The sequence below is a fragment of the Coregonus lavaretus genome (genome assembly GCF_964263955.1).
Source record: "Coregonus lavaretus genome assembly, chromosome: 10".
NCBI classification, from domain to species: Eukaryota; Metazoa; Chordata; class Actinopteri; order Salmoniformes; family Salmonidae; genus Coregonus; species Coregonus lavaretus.
Window position 1 is genome coordinate 16,043,076 of NC_139997.1, and position 20,702 is coordinate 16,063,777.

At 42.7% G+C, this 20,702-nt stretch overlaps 1 protein-coding gene across 1 annotated transcript in view; it reads left to right on the forward strand.

Moving 5' to 3' along the window:
• Positions 1 to 20,702, forward strand: part of LOC311135958 (transmembrane protein 132E-like) — a gene marked incomplete at its 5' end in the record, with an annotated part of 108,120 nt that overhangs the window by 68,012 nt on the left and 19,406 nt on the right. The window contains one exon of the mRNA XM_084170004.1: positions 7,138 to 7,332. Coding sequence (XP_084026130.1) covers positions 7,138 to 7,332 — 195 coding nt within the window. The remainder of the gene's footprint in view (positions 1 to 7,137; positions 7,333 to 20,702) is intronic.

Below are 20,702 nucleotides of genomic sequence, written 5' to 3' on the forward strand. Positions count from 1 at the left end.
ATTTGGTGTAAGTACTGCACTACGAAAGGCGTAAGAGTCAGATGTTGTATTGTTTACACAGTTGTGAGAGACATTACTTTCTCACTCAATTAGTCTATATACACTATATATACAAAAGTATGTGGACACCCCTTCAAATTAGTGGATTGGCTATTTCAGCCACAGCCATAGACAAACATTGGCGGTAGAATGACCTTACTGAAGAGCTCGGTGACTTTCAACGGGGCACCGTCATAGGATGCCACCTTTCCAACAAGTCAGTTCGTCAAATTTCTGCCCTGCTAGAGCTGCCCCGGTCAACTGTAAGTGCTGTTATTGTGAAGTGGAAACGTCTAGGAGGAACAACGGGACCGCCGGGTGCTGAAGTGCGTAGCGCGTAAAAATCGTCTGTCCTCGGTTGTAACACTCACTACCGAGTTCCAAACTGCCTCTGGAAGCAACATCAGCACAAGAACTGTTCGTTGGGAGCTTCATGAAATGGGTTTCCATGGCCGAGCAGCCGCACACAAGCCTAAGATCACCATGCGCAATGCCAAGCGTCGGCTGGAGTGGTGTAAAGCACGCCGCCATTGGACTCTGGAGCAGTGGATATGCGTTCTCTGGAGTGATGAATCACGCTTAACCATCTGGCAGTCCGACGGACAAATCCGGGTTTGGCGGATGCCAGGAGAACGCTACCTGCCCCAATGCATAGTGCTAACTGTAAAGTTTGGTGGAGAAGGAATAATGGTCTGGGGCTGTTTTTCATGGTTCGGGCTAGGCCCCTTAGTTCGAGTGAAGGGAAATCTTACATACAATGACATTCTAGACGATTCTGTGCTTCCAACTTTGTGGCAACAGTTTGTGGAAGGTACTTTCCTGTTTCAGCATGACAATGCCCCCGTGCACAAAGCGAGGTCCATACAGAAATGGTGTGTCGAGATCGGTGTGGAAGAACTTGACTGGCCTGCACAGAGCTCTGACCTCAACCACATCGAACACCTTTGGGACGCCGACTGCGAGCCAGGCGTAATCACCCAACATCAGTGCCTGACCTCACTAATGCTCTTGTGGCTGAATAGAAGCAAGTCCCCGCAGCAATGTTCCAACATCTAGCGGAAAGCCTTCCCAAAAGAGTGGAGGCTGTTATCGCAACAAAGGGTGGACCAACTCCATATTGAATGCCCATGATTTTGGAATGAGATGTTCGACGAGCAGTGTCACATACTTTTGGTCATGTAGTGTATACTATATACAGTGCATTCAGAAAGTATTCATACTCCTTGACCTATTCCAAATTTGGTTGTGTTACAGCCTGAATTCAACATGGATAAAATATATTGTTTGCTCACCTATCTACACACAATACCCCATAATGACAAAGTGAAAACACGTTTTTAGACATTTTTGCAAATTTATTGAAAATGAAATACAGAAATACCTAATTCACATAAGTTTTACAGCCCTGAGTCAATACATGTTAGAATCACCTTTGGCAGAAATTATATCTGTGAATATTTCTGGGTAAGACTCTAAGAGCTTTGCACACCTGGATTGTACAATATTTGCACATTATTATTTAAAAAATACTTCATGTTCTGTCAAGGTGGTTGTTGATTATTGCTAGACAGCCATTTTCAAGTCTTGTCATAGATTTTCAAGCCGATTTAAGTCAAAACTGCAACTAGGACACTCAGGAACCTTCCATGTTGTCTTTGTAAGCAACTCCAGTGTATATTTGGCCTTGTGTTTTAGGTTATTGTCCTGCTGGAAGGTGAATTTGTCTTCCAGTGTCTGTTGGAAAGCAGACTGAACAAGGTTTACCTCTAGGATTTTGTCTGTGCTTATCTCTATTCCGTTTCTTTTTATCCTTAAACACTCCCTAGTCCTAGTGGGACTCAGTGATGTGTTGTGTTGGATTTGCCCCAAACATAGCGCTTTGTATTCAGGACTTTAAGTTCATTTCTTTGCCACATTTTTTGAAGTGTTACTTTAGTGCTTTATTGCAAACAGGATGCATGTTTTGGAATATTTGTATTCTGTTCAGGCTTCCTTATTTTCACTCTGTCATTTAGGTTAGTATTGTGAAGTAACTACATTGTTGTTGATCCATCCTCAGTTTTCTCCTATCACAGCCATTAAGCTCTGCAACTGTTTTAAAGCCACCATTGGCCTCAAGTTTCCTTCCTCTCCGGCAACTGAGTTAGGAAGGACGCCTGTATCTTTGTAGTGACTGGGTGTATTAAAACACCATCCAAAGTGTAATTAAAAACTTCACCATGCTCAAAGGGATATCCAATGCCTGCTTCTTTTTATTTTTACCCATCTACCAATAGGTGATTTTTACCCATCTACCATCTACCGATGTTCGTGAGGCATTGGAAAACCTCCCTGGTCTTTGTGGTTGAATCTGTGTTTGAAATTCACTGCTCGACTGAGGGACCTCACAGATAATTGTATGTGTGGGGTACAGAGATAAGGTAGTCATTCAAAAATCATGTTAAATACTATTATTGTACACAGAGTGAGTCCATGCAACTTATTATGTGACTTGTTAAGCACAAAGCTTTTCATTTGTAATTCATTTGTAAAAATGACTAAAAACATAATTACACTTTGACATTAAGGGGTATTGTGTGTAGGCCAGTTCAGGCTGTAACACAACAAAATGTAGAGAAAGTCAAGGGGTGTGAATACTTTCTGAAGGCACTGTATACATGTTTTATCTTTCTCCTTGTCGAAGATAAAAGCTTTCTGTTTCCTGCTAATGGCTTAGAAGAGACAGGAGCCATTGCCTGTGTCCCAAATGGTACCCTATTCCCTATTCAGTGCAATCCTTTTGACTAGGGCCCATAGACATTGTTGAGGTGCACTTATAACACCAATTTCTGTCAGCTCCACGCTTGTGAGGGAACACTTGATAATGGTTATTAGTACAGGAGAAGTGCATCCTAACCTATGAGCCCATGTACTGCATGTAGCTACTGTATGAACCTACTGTATGTGTGGTATATGAGTCACATTTTGTGTTACATAAGCTTTGACCTAGATACAATCCAATAGTTACTTTATTTAAAACAAAATGTAAATTAATGTTTTACTGAAACACTTAGTACTAGCCTACCCATCAGAAACCATAGCAGTCGTCCATGTGTATGCCTAGGATTATTTCTACCTTTTTCTATTTTTGTTTGTTGTAATTACACATTTCATTGTGAATCAATTATCCACATTAGAGCTCAGTTATTCACCCTGATAATTTTCTGCTATCGCGTCTGCTACTCAAATGAGTCAGAAAACACAGGTACATAACACAATCCGCCTAATTCAAAAAAACGGTTCTGCTGCGAGTGCTTCATCATTCAACTGAATTCCCCTCCTTTCGTGAAACTTTATAAGTCATGTAGTCATCTACTTTTATCCCCTGCTGTTACATTTTCAGGAGCGTAGGGGAGAAGAATAAGTGTGCTGTATAGAGATGGACGGCCAATGAACTGGAACTCTACTTTTCAGCACGTTAGTTAAATTTGATCCTGATAATATGCATCTGGGAGTCACTGACGGCAGACCTTGGGATCAGAAGCAGACAGCATTGTCCTCTCTGGTGGCATATGCGGCCGGTGACGTCAAGCCGCTTTGTGAGGCATCATAAAAAGGAGCTAAAAAGCATGGGATACGCTGCACTGTGCTTTTCTATGTCCACGTCACCTTCCCAGACAGTCCAGCCTTTTCAGTGCACTGTCATCAACAGATTGGGATGACAACTCTATCTCTGTGCCAAAGGGCTCTTACTACTTCTGAGTTGCTGTTTTGAAGAGGGAGAAGGGCTGTGATGATGGTCTATCTGCAAAAAAAGTTTAACATACACCTGTATGCAGATGACACTGTTGTGTATGCTATTGCCCCCACAATTGACCAGGCTCTTTTGGAGCAATCTTTGCAGAAAGCCTTTGTTGAACTGAAATTGGTAGTTAATGCTGGTAAAGCCAAGTATATGTTATTTTCCAAAACACTTAAAAATGTATCTAATGATTTATGCACAATATGTACATTGAATGGTGCCCACATTGATCGTGCCCTCGCTTAAAAATATCTGGGCATCTGAATTGACGAAAAGCTATCTTTAAAAAAAACATTGATGAGTTAGTTAAGAATTAACATGGGCTTCCTTTTGTAGCAGGGATCATCAACTAGATTCAGCCGCGGGCCAATTCTTTCTTGAGCGGATGGTTAGGGGGCCGGAACATAAATACAAATAATTTGTAGACCACAAATTGACCGCAAGAAGCACAAAACAGATATAATATTTGACTGAAACGTAATAATTTCAAACCTTCCTTACATTCTTAGGTACACCCATATAGTACTGGGTCGGACCCCCTTTACCTCCAGAACAGCCTGAATTCTTTGGGGAATGGAAACGTTGCTCATTTGGTATCAAAGGACCTAACGTGTGCCATGGACTCATGCTGCTTACGCCATATCCTAACTCTTCCATCAGCATGACTCTACAGGAACCGGGATTTGTCGGACCAGGCAATGTTTTTCCACTCAATTTCCAGTGTTGGTGATCGCGTGCCCACTTGAGCCGCTTCTTGTTGTCTACTGGAATAGCCTATCCGTGACAAGGACCGACGAGTTGTGCGTTCCGAGATGCCGTTATTTCCCTGTTTGTGGCCCGCCTGTTGGCTTGCATGATTCTTGCCATTCTCCTTTGACCTCTCATCAACGAGCTGTTTTCGCCCACAGGACTGCCGCTGACTGGATGTATTTTGTTTGTCGCAACATTCTCGGTAAAACCTAGACACTATCATGCGTGAAAAGCCCAGGAGGCCGGCCGTTTCTGTAACACTGGAACTGGCGCGCCTGGCACCGATGATCATACCACAATCAAAGTCACTTAGGTCACTAGTTTTGCCCATTCTAGCATTCAATGGAACAGTAACTGGATGCCTGTCTGCCTGCATTATATAGCAAACCACGGCCACGTGACTCACTGTCTGTAGGAGCGAACCATTTTCGTGAACGGGTTGGGGTACCTAATAAACTGTCCACTGATTGTATATCTCTCTATTAATTAGTTAAAATCACTTGGAGATTATTTTTTTCAGAAAACTGGAGTGGGGGGACAAATAAAATCACCGGAGGGCCGCCAGTTGGGGAACTGTGCTTTATAGGAATAGGTCATGCCTTTAGTTAAATAGCAGAAAACAAATCATTCAGTCAACATTCATACCGGTTATAGATTATGGCGATATCGTATACAGTGCTGTGAAAAAGTATGTTCTTACTGTGGAATGCAGAGTTTGGTTTTCGCCAGGCATTACTGGAACCATGTCGTCCAAAAAGTTATAATTTTGAATAATCTGTCCATAGAACGTTCTTCCAAGAGTCTTGATGATCATCCAGGTGCTTTTTGGCAAACTTGAGTCAACTTTTTGGACGAGATGGGTCCCATTATGCCTGGCGAAAACCAAACTCTGCATTCCACAGTAAGAACATCATACCAAAGGTCAAGCATGGTGGTGGTGGTGTGATGGTTTGGGGATGCTTTGCTGCCTCAGGACCTGGACGACTTGCCTTAATAGAAGGAACCATGAATTCTGCTCTGCATCAGAGAATTCTACAGGAGAGTGTCAGACCATCCGTCTGTGAGCTGAAGCTGAAGCGCAGCTGGGTCATGCAGCAAGACAATGATCCAAAACACACAATCAAGTCTACATGAAAATTGCTAAAAAGCAACAAATTGGAAGTTTTGGAATGGCCTAGTCAAAGTCCAGACCTAATCCCAATTGAGATGTTGTGGCAGGACTTGAAACGAGCAGTTCATGCATGAAAACCCACACGTCACTGAATTAAAGCAGTTCTGCATGGAAGAGTGTGCCAAAATTCCTCCACAGCAATGTGAGAGACTGATCAACAACTACAGGAAGCATTTGGTTGGAGTCATTGCAGCTAAAGGTGGCACAACCAGTTATTGAGTGTAAGGGGGCAATTACTTTTTCACACAGGGGAATTGGGTGTTGCATAACTTTGTTTATGAAATAAATATGTAATTGTTGTGTTATTTGTTCACTTACATTCCCTTTATCTAATATTAGGTTTTGGTTGAAGATCTGATAACATTCAGTATCACAAATATGCAAAAGTAGAGAAAATTAGAAAGGGGGCAAATACTTTTTCACAGCACTGTATATGAATGCAGCTGCCACTATAGTGAAGCCATTGGACGCAGTTTATCGTAGCGCACTACGCTTTATAGCGGGTGATAGATTCAGTACACATCACTGCATTCTGTATCAGAAAGTAGGCTGGCCCTCTGAATTCTTGTAAATCGATGCATTGCACTCTTTTTGTTTATAAAGCCGTCTTGCACAACTTCTGCCGTACCTTACTTCATTGTTAACTTACAGACGTACGAGCTACCAGACCTGGTCTCAGGGATGACTAACTCTGGAGATCCCTTCAATCTCCACTGAGTTGGGTAAATCTGCTCAAATTTGATGATTTGTGCTTCTAGGGCAATTCTGATGGCTGATTGAGGAGGTTTTTTCTGAAGAGTTTGTTTTCTATGATTGTGTTGTGTATCTCTGTTTCGCTTTTCGTAATGTATTGATACTGTATGTATATTTTTTGTAATTACAGGCTCATCTGTAAAATAGACCTTGGTCTCAGCATGACTCCCTGTCAAAATAAAGGTTAAATAAAAAATGTAATAAATAAAAGGTGAACAAGCTATTTGGATAATGAGAAAAGCCAGTCCTCTGGTTTTCCCCAAATGGAGACAGACCTGTCAAGGCTCCAGGATTAGCTCGAGATGGGTGGGGTTTTTATGTTGTATTTTGTGCCCTGAGGCCATCTGATGGACTTAAAGTTTTTTGCTAACCACCCATTGAAGAGAAGTCAAGTGTGGATTATTTTCGAGCCCTGGGAGGCTGTTAGTTGCAGCATGGTCATCAGCAAGTGGGATGGCATGTACATGTGTGTATGTTTTGGCTTAAGTGACTTATCTATCACACACACACACACAAGACGGACAGAAAGACAGATGCACAGACACACACACACATGTACATGCCATCCCACTTGCCTGTATTTCCATCTGTCATGACTCAAAATGCTTGGTGTGACAGTCAAATGGTCTCTTGTCGTTTGCAGGTGGAGTCTCCACTCACCATGGAGGCCATGTTAGGAGAGACGCCGTTTTCCGTCACCGACGAGAAAGTCTCCATTTTGGAACTTCGTGTTCATGCCATCTCTGGACTTGCTCTGTCAATACAGCCCAGCCCTGGCAACAGTCACACTATGGTTGCCAAGGCAACTGGCCTGCAGACACTTACTGCACCAAAGCAGGTACTGTACTAATATACTAATATATAAGATGATACGTGTGGATGTCATTAAGTTTATGTGTGGGTGTCAGTAAGTATATGTTTATAAACATAAACAACCTGTCATCATATTGTTTGGTACTCAGGTGAGTATAGGTGAGTTTATTTTCACCAAGGTACCTATTCAGCTTGACGTCATTTGATCGTGTTAATAAAACACCACAGCAACTGCATGACTCATAGAAACAAAAGCTCTTCTTAAATGTACAGACCCACTTTGTTTTGGCCTTCAAAGATACTCAATGACAAAAGACATTGTCAGCTCGAAATGATAAACATTGTCAAATTAGCTGCCTGAAATTACAGAAGGCCAGCGAACATAACACTGTACTGTAGCATCTTCTCTCTATAGATACAGTGGGGGAAAAAAGTATTTAGTCAGCCACCAATAGTACAAGTTCTCCCACTTAAAAAGATGAGAGAGGCCTGTAATTTTCATCATAGGTACATGTCAACTATGACAGACAAATTGAGAGAAAAAAATCCAGAAAATCACATTGTAGGATTTTTTATGAATTTATTTGCAAATTATGGTGGAAAATAAGTATTTGGTCACCTACAAACAAGCAAGATTTCTGGCTCTCACAGACCTGTAACTTCTTCTTTAAGAGGCTCCTCTGTCCTCCACTCATTACCTGTATTAATGGCACCTGTTTGAACTTGTTATCAGTATAAAAGACACCTGTCCACAACCTCAAACAGTCACACTCCAAACTCCACTATGGCCAAGACCAAAGAGCTGTCAAAGGACACCAGAAACACAATTGTAGACCTGCACCAGGCTGGGAAGACTGAATCTGCAATAGGTAAGCAGCTTGGTTTGAAGAAATCAACTGTGGGAGCAATTATTAGGAAATGGAAGACATACAAGACCACTGATAATCTCCCTCGATCGCAAGATCTCACCCCGTGGGGTCAAAATGATCACAAGAACGGTGAGCAAAAATCCCAGAACCACACGGGGGGACCTAGTGAATGACCTGCAGAGAGCTGGGACCAAAGTAACAAAGCCTACCATCAGTAACACACTACGCCGCCAGGGACTCAAATCCTGCAGTGCCAGATGTGTCCCCCTGCTTAAGCCAGTACATGTCCAGGCCCGTCTGAAGTTTGCTAGAGTGCATTTGGATGATCCAGAAGAGGATTGGGAGAATGTCATATGGTCAGATGAAACCAAAATATAACTTTTTGGTAAAAACTCAACTCGTCGTGTTTGGAGGACAAAGAATGCTGAGTTGCATCCAAAGAACACCATACCTACTGTGAAGCATGGGGGTGGAAACATCATGCTTTGGGGCTGTTTTTCTGCAAAGGGACCAGGACGACTGATCCGTGTAAAGGAAAGAATGAATGGGGCCATGTATCGTGAGATTTTGAGTGAAAACCTCCTTCCATCAGCAAGGGCATTGAAGATGAAACGTGGCTGGGTCTTTCAGCATGACAATGATCCCAAACACACCGCCCGGGCAACGAAGGAGTGGCTTCATAAGAAGCATTTCAAGGTCCTGGAGTGGCCTAGCCAGTCTCCAGATCTCAACCCCATAGAAAATCTTTGGAGGGAGTTGAAAGTCCGTGTTGCCCAGCGACAGCCCCAAAACATCACTGCTCTAGAGGAGATCTGTATGGAGGAATGGGCCAAAATACCAGCAACAGTGTGTGAAAACCTTGTGAAGACTTACGGAAAACGTTTGACCTGTGTCATTGCCAACAAAGGGTATATAACAAAGTATTGAGAAACTTTTGTTATTGACCAAATACTTATTTTCCACCATCATTTGCAAATAAATTCATTACAAATCCTACAATGTGATTTTCAGGAAAAAATAATCTCATTTTGTCTGTCATAGTTGACGTGTACCTATGATGCAAATTACAGGCCTCTCTCATCTTTTTAAGTGGGAGAACTTGCACAATTGGTGGCTGACTAAATACTTTTTTCCCCCACTGTACCTCTTTTCATTGAAAGCCATTTAAAACATGTTTTATCTAATTGGTGTGAAGAGGACATTCTATTCATTCATATTCTCAAGGCATTGCAGCTTGAGCACCACCATTATTTGAAGTGGGTTGTACAGCGTGTCTTCATGAATGTTCCTTAGTGAACGACTATCATACATATCATACATGCAAATCACACATCATACATTTATGTCGGTTGGTAAGTTTGTCAACTACAGTTCTAACCTTGACTTTCGCCTCATGCCATTTTACGTCCTGATGAAGTCCATTGTGTAGATAAGTTCCAGGAAAACAATGAAAGGATGTTCAGTTTATTAAACTAAACATATAGTATTGAGTACAGTACATAACGTCATTTGCCTATTTAAAGCGAAGGAAATGTATATGCAAGCCTTTACATACAGATCTCAAATGAAATGTTATTTGTCACATGCTTTGTAAACAACAGGTGAAGACTAACAGTGAAATGCTTACTTAAGGGCCCTTCCCAACAATGCGGAGAGAATTTTTAAAAATTAATAGCAAGATAATAACACGAGGAATAAATACACAATGAGTAATGATAACTTGGCCATATACACGGGTTACCAGTACCGAGTCGATGTGCAGGGGTACAAGGTAATTGAGGTAGTTACAGTTGAAGTCAGAAGTTTACATACACCTCAGCAAAATAAATGTCACAATTCCTGACATTTAATCCTAGTAAAAATTCCCTGTCTTAGGTCAGTTAGGATCACCACTTTATTTTAAGAATGTGAAATGTCAGAGTAATAGTAGAGAGAATGATTTATTTCAGCTTTTATTTCTTTAATCACATTCCCAATGGGTCAGAAGTTTACATACACTCAATTAGTAATTGGGAGCGTTGCCTTTAAATTGTTTAACTTGGGTCAAACGTTTCGGGAGCCTTCCACAAGCTTCCCACAATAAGTTGGGTGAATTTTAGCCCATTCCTCCTGACAGAGCTTGTGTAACTGAGTCAGGTTTGTAGGCCTCCTTGCTCGCACACGCTTTTTCAGTTCTGCCCACACATTTTCTATAGGATTGAGGTCAGGGCTTTGTGATGGCCACTCCAATACCTTGACTTTGTTTTCCTTAAGCCATTTTGCCACAACTGTGGAAGTATGCTTGGGGTCATTGTCCATTTGGAAGACCCATTTGCGACCAAGCTTTAACTTCCTGATGTCTTGAGATGTTGCTTCAATATATCCACATAATTTTCCTTCCTCATGATGCCATCTATTTTGTGAAGTGCACCAGTCCCTCCTGCAGCAAAGCACCCCCACAGCATGATGCTGCCACCCCGTGCTTCACGGTTGGGATGGTGTTCTTCGGCTTGCAAGTCACCCCCCTTTTTCCTCCAAACATAACGATGGTCATTATGGCCAAACAGTTATATTTCTGTTTCATCAGACCAGAGGACATTTCTCCAAAAAGTAAGATCTTTGTCCCCATGTGCAGTTGCAAACCTTAGTCTGGCTTTTTTATGAAGGTTTTGGAGCAGTGGCTTCTTCCTTGCTGAGTTGCCTTTCAGGTTATGTCGATATAGGACTTGTTTTACTGTGGATATAGATACTTTTGTACCTGTTCCTCCAGCATCTTCACCAGGTCCTTTGCTGTTGTTCTGGGATTGATTTGCACTTTTCGAACCAAAGTATGTTCATCTCTAGGAGACAGAACGTGTCTCCTTCCTGAGCGGTATGACGGCTGCGTGGTCCCATGGTGTTTATACTTGCGTACTATTGTTCGTACAGATGAACGTGGTACCTTCAGGCGTTTGGAAATTGCTCCCTAGGATGAACCAGATGCGTGGAGATCTACAATTGTTTTTCTGAGGTCTTGGCTGATTTCTTTTGATTTTCCCATGATGTCAAGGAAAGAGGCACTGAGTTTGAAGGTAGGCCTTGAAATACATCCACAGGTACACCTCCAATTGACTCAAATGGTGTTAATTAGCCTATCAGAAGCTTTTAAATCGATGAAATCATTTTCTGGAATTTTCCAAGCTGTTTAAAGGCACAGTCAACTTAGTGTATGTAAACTTCTGACCCACTGGAATTGTGATACAGTGAATTATAAGTCAAATAATCTGTCTGTAAACAATTGTTGGAAAAATTACTTGTGTCATGCACAAAGTAGATGTCCTGACCGACTTGCCAAAACTATAGTTTGTTAACAAGAAATTTGTGGAGTGGTTGAAAAACAAGTTTTAATGACTCCAACCTAAGTGTACATAAAGGTAGGGGTAAAGTGACTAGGCAACAGGATAGACAATAAGCAGTAGCAGCAGCGTATGTGATAGTTAGTGCAAAGGGGTGTCAGTGCAGAAAGTCCAGGTAGCTATTTGGTTAACTATTTAGCAGTATTATGGCTTTGTTGTAGAAGCTGTTCAGGGTCCTGTTGGTTCCAGACTCTCTGCTACCGCTTGCCGTGCGGTAGCAGAGAGAACAGTCTATGACTTGGGTGGCTGGAGTTTTTGACAGTTTTTAGGGCCTTCCTCTGACACCGCCTGGTATAGAGATCCTGGATGACAGCCTGATGTACTGGGCCATACGCACTAACCTCTGTAGTGCCTTGCGGTCGAATGCCAAGCAGTTGCCATACCAAGCCGTGATGCAGCCAGTCAAGATGCTCTCAATGGTGCAGCTGTACAACTTTTTAGGATCTGAGGGCCCATGCCAAATATTTTCCTCCTGAGGGGGAAGAGGTGTTGTTGTGCCATCACAACTGTGTTGGTGTGTGTGGATCATGTTAATTCCTTAGTGATATGGACACCGAGGAACTTGAAGCTCTCAACCTGCTCCACTACAGCCCCATCAATGTGGATGGGGGCTTGCTCAGCCCTCCGTTTCCTGTAGTCCATGATCAGCTCCTTTGTCTTGCTGACGTTGAGGGAGAGGTTGTTGTCACTGACTTCATCCTTATAGGCTGTCTCATCATCATCGTAGTCAGCAAACTTAATGAGGGTGTTGGAGTCGTGCACGGCCACGCAGTCGTGGGTGAACAGGGAGTACAGGAGGGTACAAAGCACAAACCCCTGAGGGGTCCCCGTGTTGAGGATCAGCGTGGCAGATGTGTTGTTGCCTACCCTTACCACCTGGGTACGGCCCGTCAGGAATTCCAGGATCCAGTTGCAGAGGGAGGTGTTTAAGGTACTTAGCTTAGTGATGAGCTTTGTGGGCACTATGGTGTTGAACGCTGAGCTGTAGTCAATTAACAGTATTCTCACATTGGTGTTCCTTTTGTCCAGGTGGGAAAGGGCAGTGTGGAGTGCAATAGAGATTGCGTCATCTGTGGATCTGTTGGGGCGGTATGCGAATTGGAGTGGGTCTAGGATTTCCGGGATGATGGTGTTGATGTGAGCCATGACCAGCCTTTCAAAGCATTTCTTGGCTACAGATGTGTGTGCAACGGGACGATAATCCTTTAGACAGGTTACCTTGGCGTTCTTGGGCACAAGGGTTAATGATGGTCTGCTTGAAACATGTAGGTGTTACAGACAGGGTCAGGGAGATGTTGAAAATGTAAATGAAAACACTTTCCAGCTGGTCAGTGCATGCTCTGAGCATGCGTCCTGGTAATCCGTCTGGCCCTGCGGCCTTGTGAATGTTAACCTGTTTAAAGTTCTTACTCACATCAGCTACGGAGAGCGAGATCACACAGTCGTCCGGAACAGCTGGTGCTCTCATGCATGGTTCAGTGTTGCTTGCCTTGAAGTGAGTACAGAAGGAATTTAGCTCGTTCGCGACTGGGTTTCCCTTTGTAATCTATGATAGCTTACAAGTTCTGCCACATTTGACGAGCATCAGAGCCGGCGTAGTAGGATTAGATCTTAGTCCTGTGTTGATGCTTTGCCTGTTTGATGTTCCTCGGAGGTCGTAGCGCGATTTCTTATAAGTGTCCGGATTAGTGTCCCGGTCCTTGAAAGAGTCAAAGCGTAAGACAAAAACAGTTGCTTACAGAGACAGTTTTCTTAACTGACACTTAATTCAATCTAAGTTGTTTTGATACCTTGATTTAACGCATGGATGTCATCTCTTAATAGACTCTATAGTTGGCAAATCAATTACTGTTGAAGTGTCTTTCTTACCTGCATAACATGTTGATTTCCATAGGGAAACTTTCTCTCTAATTGGTCTTACTGTCTGTAACACTGTATCCAGTCCGCTAATATGATCCTGGAATTGATCTTGAAAAAGTTACAAGGAACATCTATGGGAAGCAGCTCATGAATTTTCATGACATCACACACATACACAAGACGGACTGTTGACGCTCGCAGTGCTCATTAGCGTATTTGCCTTAACGCTGTGCTGCGCCCAAACAGCCCTCCAAGACACGGGCGGGAAAAAAATCTGATTTATTCTGAAAAACTCCCAGGGAACGTCACGTCACACCAGCAAAAATACATTTTGTTTAATAAGAGGTAGAGGAATGCGGTCTTATTTCCGGCATGTTTGAGCCTGGCAACGATGCGAACTGGGGACTTTGGTTTCTCTAATCCTCCCAAATAAATAATTGGCCACATTCCACCTTTTCCTGAGAAGCTGGATCACACTGTGTTTTCCGCACTTGGGCCATGTTCGTTCATATTCCCCATGACAAGAGAAGACAGACAGGTTTCAATGGCTAGGCAATTGGGGACAGAGGCTATTGTTTCTCTACCAACTTTATCTTTGCTATGGACAAAAAAACTCTAACATCAGGCCCTGGCATTAAATTACAATTTATCTCGCCTTCCGCTGCTTGGCAACCTTAGAAATTTAATTAGAGTAATGTATTGTCCTGAAGTGCTATCTGGGGCTGGGCCATAAAAGGCTGCCAATCCCTCTGCCAGTGGAACTCTCCGAGGAGTGCTCAGGCTATTTCACACCATTTGATTCTGCTTCACAAGAAAAACCTCCACCACTGCGTCTGCTAAAAGTCCCCTTTTTTACTCTATAAATGAATGAGCCATAAGCTACAACTGATGGAAGTGGACAAGGTCTCTTTCTATTAGCCCGGAATCCACCCCCTTTTTGTTAGGCTACATCTGCATTTGATTAACCTCTATGGGATCGGTGTCCTGTATAAGGGATGGTTGAGCTAACGTGCGCTAATGTGATTAGCATGACTGTTGTAAGTAACAGGAAACTTTCCAGGACATAGACATGTCTTATATGGGCAGAAAGCTTAAATTCTTGTTAATCTAACTGCACTGTCCAATTTACAGTAGATATTAAAGTGAAAAAATACCATGCTATTGTTTGAGGTGAGTTCACAACAACAAAAAACTTATCTCAGCAAATGGTTTGATACATTCACCTCTGAAGGTAAATATTACATTCAGTAATCTGGCTCTGATTTGTCATCCTAAGGTTCCCAGAGATAAAATGTAACATAGTTTTGTTTGATCAAATCAATTTTTATATTCAAATGTTCTACAGTTTGAACCCCTGCTGTCTCTGGCTCCACACCCACACCGCCCGGCCATCTAAACTCAGCAAAAAAAGAAACGTCCCTTTTTCAAAGGTAATTTGTCTTTCAAAGATAATTTGTAAAAATCCAAATAACTTCACAGATCTTCATTGTAAAGGGTTTAAACAGTTTCCCATGCTTGTTCAATGAACCATAAACAATTAATGAACATGCACCTGTGGAACGGTCGTTAAGACACTAACAGCTTACAGACGGTAGGCAATTAAAGTCACAGTTATGAAAACTTAGGACACTAAAGAGGCCTTTCTACTGACTCTGAAAAACACCAACAGAAAGATGCCCAGGGTCCCTGCTCATCTGCGTGAACGTGCCTTAGGCATGCTGCAAGGAGACATGAGGACTGCAGATGTGGCCAGGGCAATAAATTGCAATGTCCGTACTGTGAGACGCCTAAGACAGTGCTACAGGGAGACAGGACGGACAGCTGATCGTCCTTGCAGTGGCAGACCAAGTGTAACAACACCTGCACAGGATCAGTACATCCGAACATCACACCTGCGGGACAGGTACAGGATGGCAACAACTGCCTGAGTTACACCAGGAACGCACAATCCCTCCATCAGAGCTCAGACTGTCCGCAATAGGCTGAGAGAGGCTGGACTGAGGGCATGTAGGCCTGTTGTAAGTCAGGTCCTCACCAGACATCACCGGCAACAACGTCGCCTATGGGCACAAATTCACTGTCGCTGGACGTGACAGGACTGGCAAAAAGTGCTCTTTACTGACGAGTCGCGGTTTTGTCTCACCAGGGGTGATGGTCGGATTCGCGTTTATCGTCGAAGGAATGAGCGTTACATAGAGGCCTGTACTCTGGAACGGGATCGATTTGGAGGTGGAGGGTCCGTCATGGTCTGGGGCGGTATGTCACAGCATCATCGGACTGAGCTTGTTGTCATTGCAGGCAATCTCAATGCTGTGCGTTACAGGGAAGACATCCTCCTCCCTCATGTGGTACCCTTCCTGCAGGCTCATCCTGACATGACCCTCCAGCATGACAATGCCACCAGCCATACTGCTCGTTCTGTGCGTGATTTCCTGCAAGACAGGAATGTCAGTGTTCTGCCATGGCCAGCAAAGAGCCCGGATCTCAATCCCATTGAGCATGTATGGGACCTGTTGGATCGGAGGGTGCGGGCTAGGGCTATTCCCCCCAGTAATGTCTGGGAACTTGCAGGTGCCTTGGTGGAAGAGTGGGGTAACATCTCACAGCAAGAACTGGCAAATCTGGTGCAGTCTATGAGGATGAGATGCACTGCAGTATTTAATGTAGCTGGTGGCCACACCAGATACTGACTGTTACTTTTGATTTTGACCCTCCCCCCACTGTGTTCAGGGACACATTATTCCATTTCGGTTAGTCACATGTCTGTGGAACTTGTTCAGTTTATGTCTCAGTTGTTGAATCTTGTATTGTTCATACAAATATTTACACATTAAGTTTGCTTAAAATAAACGCAGTTGACAGTGAAAGGACATTTCTTTTTTTGCTGAGTTTAGATGTGTGAAGGTTACTGTATACGCTAATGATCCATCATGTATGACATTCCTGGGAGTGTGTAAACTTACATTTTGTATTACCATATCATTTATGTATGTTCTCTATAGGTATGTACTTGAAAATGTATCAATTGACCAATTCGGCACATTTGGGCGGACCTGATACAATGCTTCACTGGATCAATCTGAAACTTTGCACACACACCAAAATCTAAATTGCACCTAAACTGCAGTATTATATATTGGCCTTTCTCTTGCATTTCAAAGATGATGTTTTTTTGTTTGTATTATCTTTTACCAGGTCTAATGTGTTATATTCTCCTACATTAATTTAACATTTCCACAAACTTCAAGGTGTTTCCTTTCAAATGGTATGAAGAATATACATATCCTTGCTTCAGGTCCTGAGCTACATGCAGTTAGGTTTGGATGTCATTTTAGGCGAAAATTGAAAAAAAATTGTCCGATCCTTAAGAGGTTAATATTTGTTAAGTACAACAATCCTTAGCATGTACTGTGATCTTGTTTGCCAGGGCAGCTATGGTCTTTGAGCATATGAGACACTTTAGCTGTAAGGACAGAGTCGATGCACAAATCCTCTCCTATGAGTCAGCAATGCTTTTGGCTGTCTAAGTCACATAGATCCTATTAAATACTAATATTTACAGTGCATTCGGAAAGTATTTTGACCCCTTGACTTTTTCCACATTTTGTTAAGTTACAGCCTTATTCTAAAATGGATGAAACAGTTTTTTCCCGTCATCAATCTACACACAATACCCCATAATGACGAAGCAAAAACAGGTTTTTAGACATTTTTGCAAATGTATTAAAAATAAAAAACGGAAATATCACATTAACATAAGTATTCAGACCCTTTACTCAGTACTTTGTTGAAGCAACTTTGGCAGCGATTACATCCTCGAGTCTTCTTTGGTATGGCGCTACAAGCTTGGCACACCTATATTTGGGGAGTTTCTCCCATTCTTCTCTGCAGATCCTCACAAGCTTTGTCAGGTTGGATGGGGAGCGTCGCCACACAGCTATTTACAGGTCTCTCCAGAGATGTTAGATCGGGTTGAAGTCCGGCCTCTGGCTGGGTCACTCAAGGACATTCAGAGACGTGTCCCGAAGCCACTCCTGCGTTGTCGTGGCTGTGTGCTTAGGGTCATTGTCCTGTTGGAAGGTGAACCTTCGCCCCAGACTGAGGTCCTGAGCATTCTGGAGCAGGTTTTCATCAAGGATCTCTCTGTACTTTGCTCTGTTCATCTTTCCCTCGATCCTGACTAGTCTCCCAGTCCCTGCTGCTGAAAAACATCCCCACAGCATGATGCTGCCACCACCTTACTTCACCGTAGGGATGGTGCCAGGTTTCCTCCAGACGAAAAGCTTGGCATTCAGGCCAAAGAGTTCAATCTTGGTTTCATCAGACCAGATAATCTTTTTTCTCATGGTCTGAGAGTCCTTTAGATGCCTTTTGGCAAACTCGAAGCGGGCTGTCATGAGCCTTTCACTGAGGAGTTGCTGCAGTCTGGCCACTCTTTTTTATTTTTTTATTTTACTTTTTTTGTGATATCCAATTTGTGGTTACAGTCTTGTCCCTTCACTGCAACTCCCATACGGACTCGGGAGAGGCGAAGGTTGAGAGCCATGCGACCTCAGAAAACACGACCCTGCACTGCTTCTTTACACACTGCTCGCTTAACCCGGAAGCCAGCCGCACCAATGTGTCGGAGGAAACACCGTACAACTGGCGACCGAAGTCAGCGTGCATGCGCCTGGCCCACCACAAGGAGTAGCTAGAGCACGATGGGACAAGGACATCCCGGACGATGCTGGGGGTCTCCCGGTCGTGGCCGGCTGCGACACAGCCTGGGATCAAACCCGGGTCTGTAGTGACGCCACTCTGGAGGCCCCCGTCTGGCCACTCTACCATATATGCCTGATTGCTGGAGTGCTGCAGAGATGGTTGTCCTTCTGGAAGGTTCTTCCATCTCCACAGAGGATCTCTGGAGCTCTGTCAGAGTGACCATCGGGTTCTTGGTCACCTCCCTGACCAATGTCTTTCTCCCTCGATGGCTCAGTTTGGCCGGGCGGCCAGCTCTAGGAAGAGTCTTGGTGGTTACAAACTTCTTCCATTTAAGAATGTTGGAGGCCACTGTGTTCTTGGGGACCTTCAATGCTGCACACATTTTTTGGTACCGTTCCCAAGATCTGTGCCATGACATAATCCTGTCTCGGAGCTCTACGGACAACTCCTTCGACCTCATGGCTTGGTTTTTGCTCTGACGTGCACTGTCAACTGTGGGACCTTATATAGACAGGTGTGTGCCTTTCCAAATCATGTCCAATCAATAGAATTTACCACAGGTGGACTCCAATCAAGTTGTAGAAACATCTCAAGGATGATCAATGAAAACAGGATGCACCTGCGCTCAATTTCGAATCTCATCGTAAAGGCTCTGCATACTTATGTAAATAAGGTATTTTAGTTTTTTTATACATTTGCAAAACAATAATGAAACCTATTTTTGCTTTGTCATTATGGGGTATTGTGTCTAGATTGATGAGGAAAAAATTGAATTTAATCCATTTTAGAATAAGGCTGTAACGTAACAAAATGTGGAAAAAGTAAAGTGGTCTGAATACTTGCCGAATGCACTGTAATTCTGTGGTCTAAGGGAATACTGTTGATCTGTTAACCACAGTTAATCCTGAGCTCTCCAAAGAAGACTTAACAAATGGGAAACAATGCATCCTTATGATGGATTCATTTTTCTATTGATGAAATATAATTAGAACATTACAGTCACCTGCTAGGACAGTCTCCTCAAGTCTACTGAGTGCTTTCCCACTGGGCACACTACGTAATTTCAACGTGGATAATTGGGTAATATTTGGTTGAGATGTTGATCAATGAGTTTACAATCTATATTCACCCTTTCAAAAAGACAGCCAAAAATGTGTTTCCAATGTGTTATCACTATGCTTTCAACCATCTAAAAGCACAACCAAATTCCAATGGAAAAACTATGTCTGATTTTTGGTTTATTTGTACGGAGCGATTTCAGTGCTAACAGAGATTGTATTTGAATTCCATTATTTTTTATTTGTATTAGGATATTTAATTTTAATTGAAAAATAAAGAATTTGTAATTCACACATTGAATTATTGAATTCATCAATTGAACTGGTATTTCATGATTTGAAACTGAATTGATTGGATATTGCGTTCAGTTTTTACATTTCAATTTAATTGAATATTCAAATACAATATTTACATATTACATTTCAATATGGTAGATATTGCATTCATTGTCTGTGTATCAAGTTTACAAACTATAATTTCAATTTGATCAAAGTTTCATATATTCAACTTCTCAGATGCATTCAGATTCAGTTTTCAAATTCAGTTATCTAAATTCAGATTCAAAACCAGAGATAACATACTGGTACTTTGCCAGCCAGGAAAAGTAGAGGAGAACATATATAATTAAACGCTCACTGTGGTTAACAGAAGCTTCTGGCGGTTTCTGAAGCCAATGTGGCATGTTTAATTTATTTTCTTCATATCAATTTGGCTCAAACTGTTTTTGCTATAAACTATTATGACCCAATTTCTGAAAGCTAAGACTCTGGAATATGGATGTGCCTTCTGTTCCCCTCTATGATGATCACAGGCCGCGTTAGAAGGGAGTGTCACAAAAACAATTTGGCCCCCATAAGAATACAGTTGAATAGCCCTGTCATAGCCCACTAAGGATATAGTTTCCACCTTTTTCCTATTTAATATTGCTCTTGTGACTGACTGGGTTCGAACCAGGTCTCCTGCATGTCACAATACTTTTAGCCCACTTAGCTAAAGCCCATAGGGATGAGTTCAGGAAGCTAACAAAGTCTTCAAGTCTCCAGCAAGGTTACTCATCGAACCAGCTCAGTTACATTTCACCCCCACTGACCTCATACTCAGATCACGGCATCAATATATCTGACTGGGTTCGGAATCAGGCCTACTGCACAACAACACTTTCTGCAGAAGGATCTGTGCACCTCATTGAATGAGTGCAACAGAGGTGGTTTGGTGATCCATGCATGTAATGAGCAACCTTGCCTGAGAAGACGTGTTAGTTTGACTGATTGGTTCTAAACCAGGTCTCCTGTGTGCTAGACAATGCACCTTTTCAGGTCTCAAAACAAGTTACTCATCACACGAGCGTGGTCATCACCTGTGCTATACTTCACCCCCCTTTGACCTCCTCCTTGAAGAGACCCATCCAAGTCACAGGACCAATGCTTTAGCTCAACAGGCTAACACAGTCACATGTTAACCTTATAATAACAACCTGGTGCCGACGAAGATGGGGCCTCGCGACTAGCTCTTAGGAAACTGCAGTATTT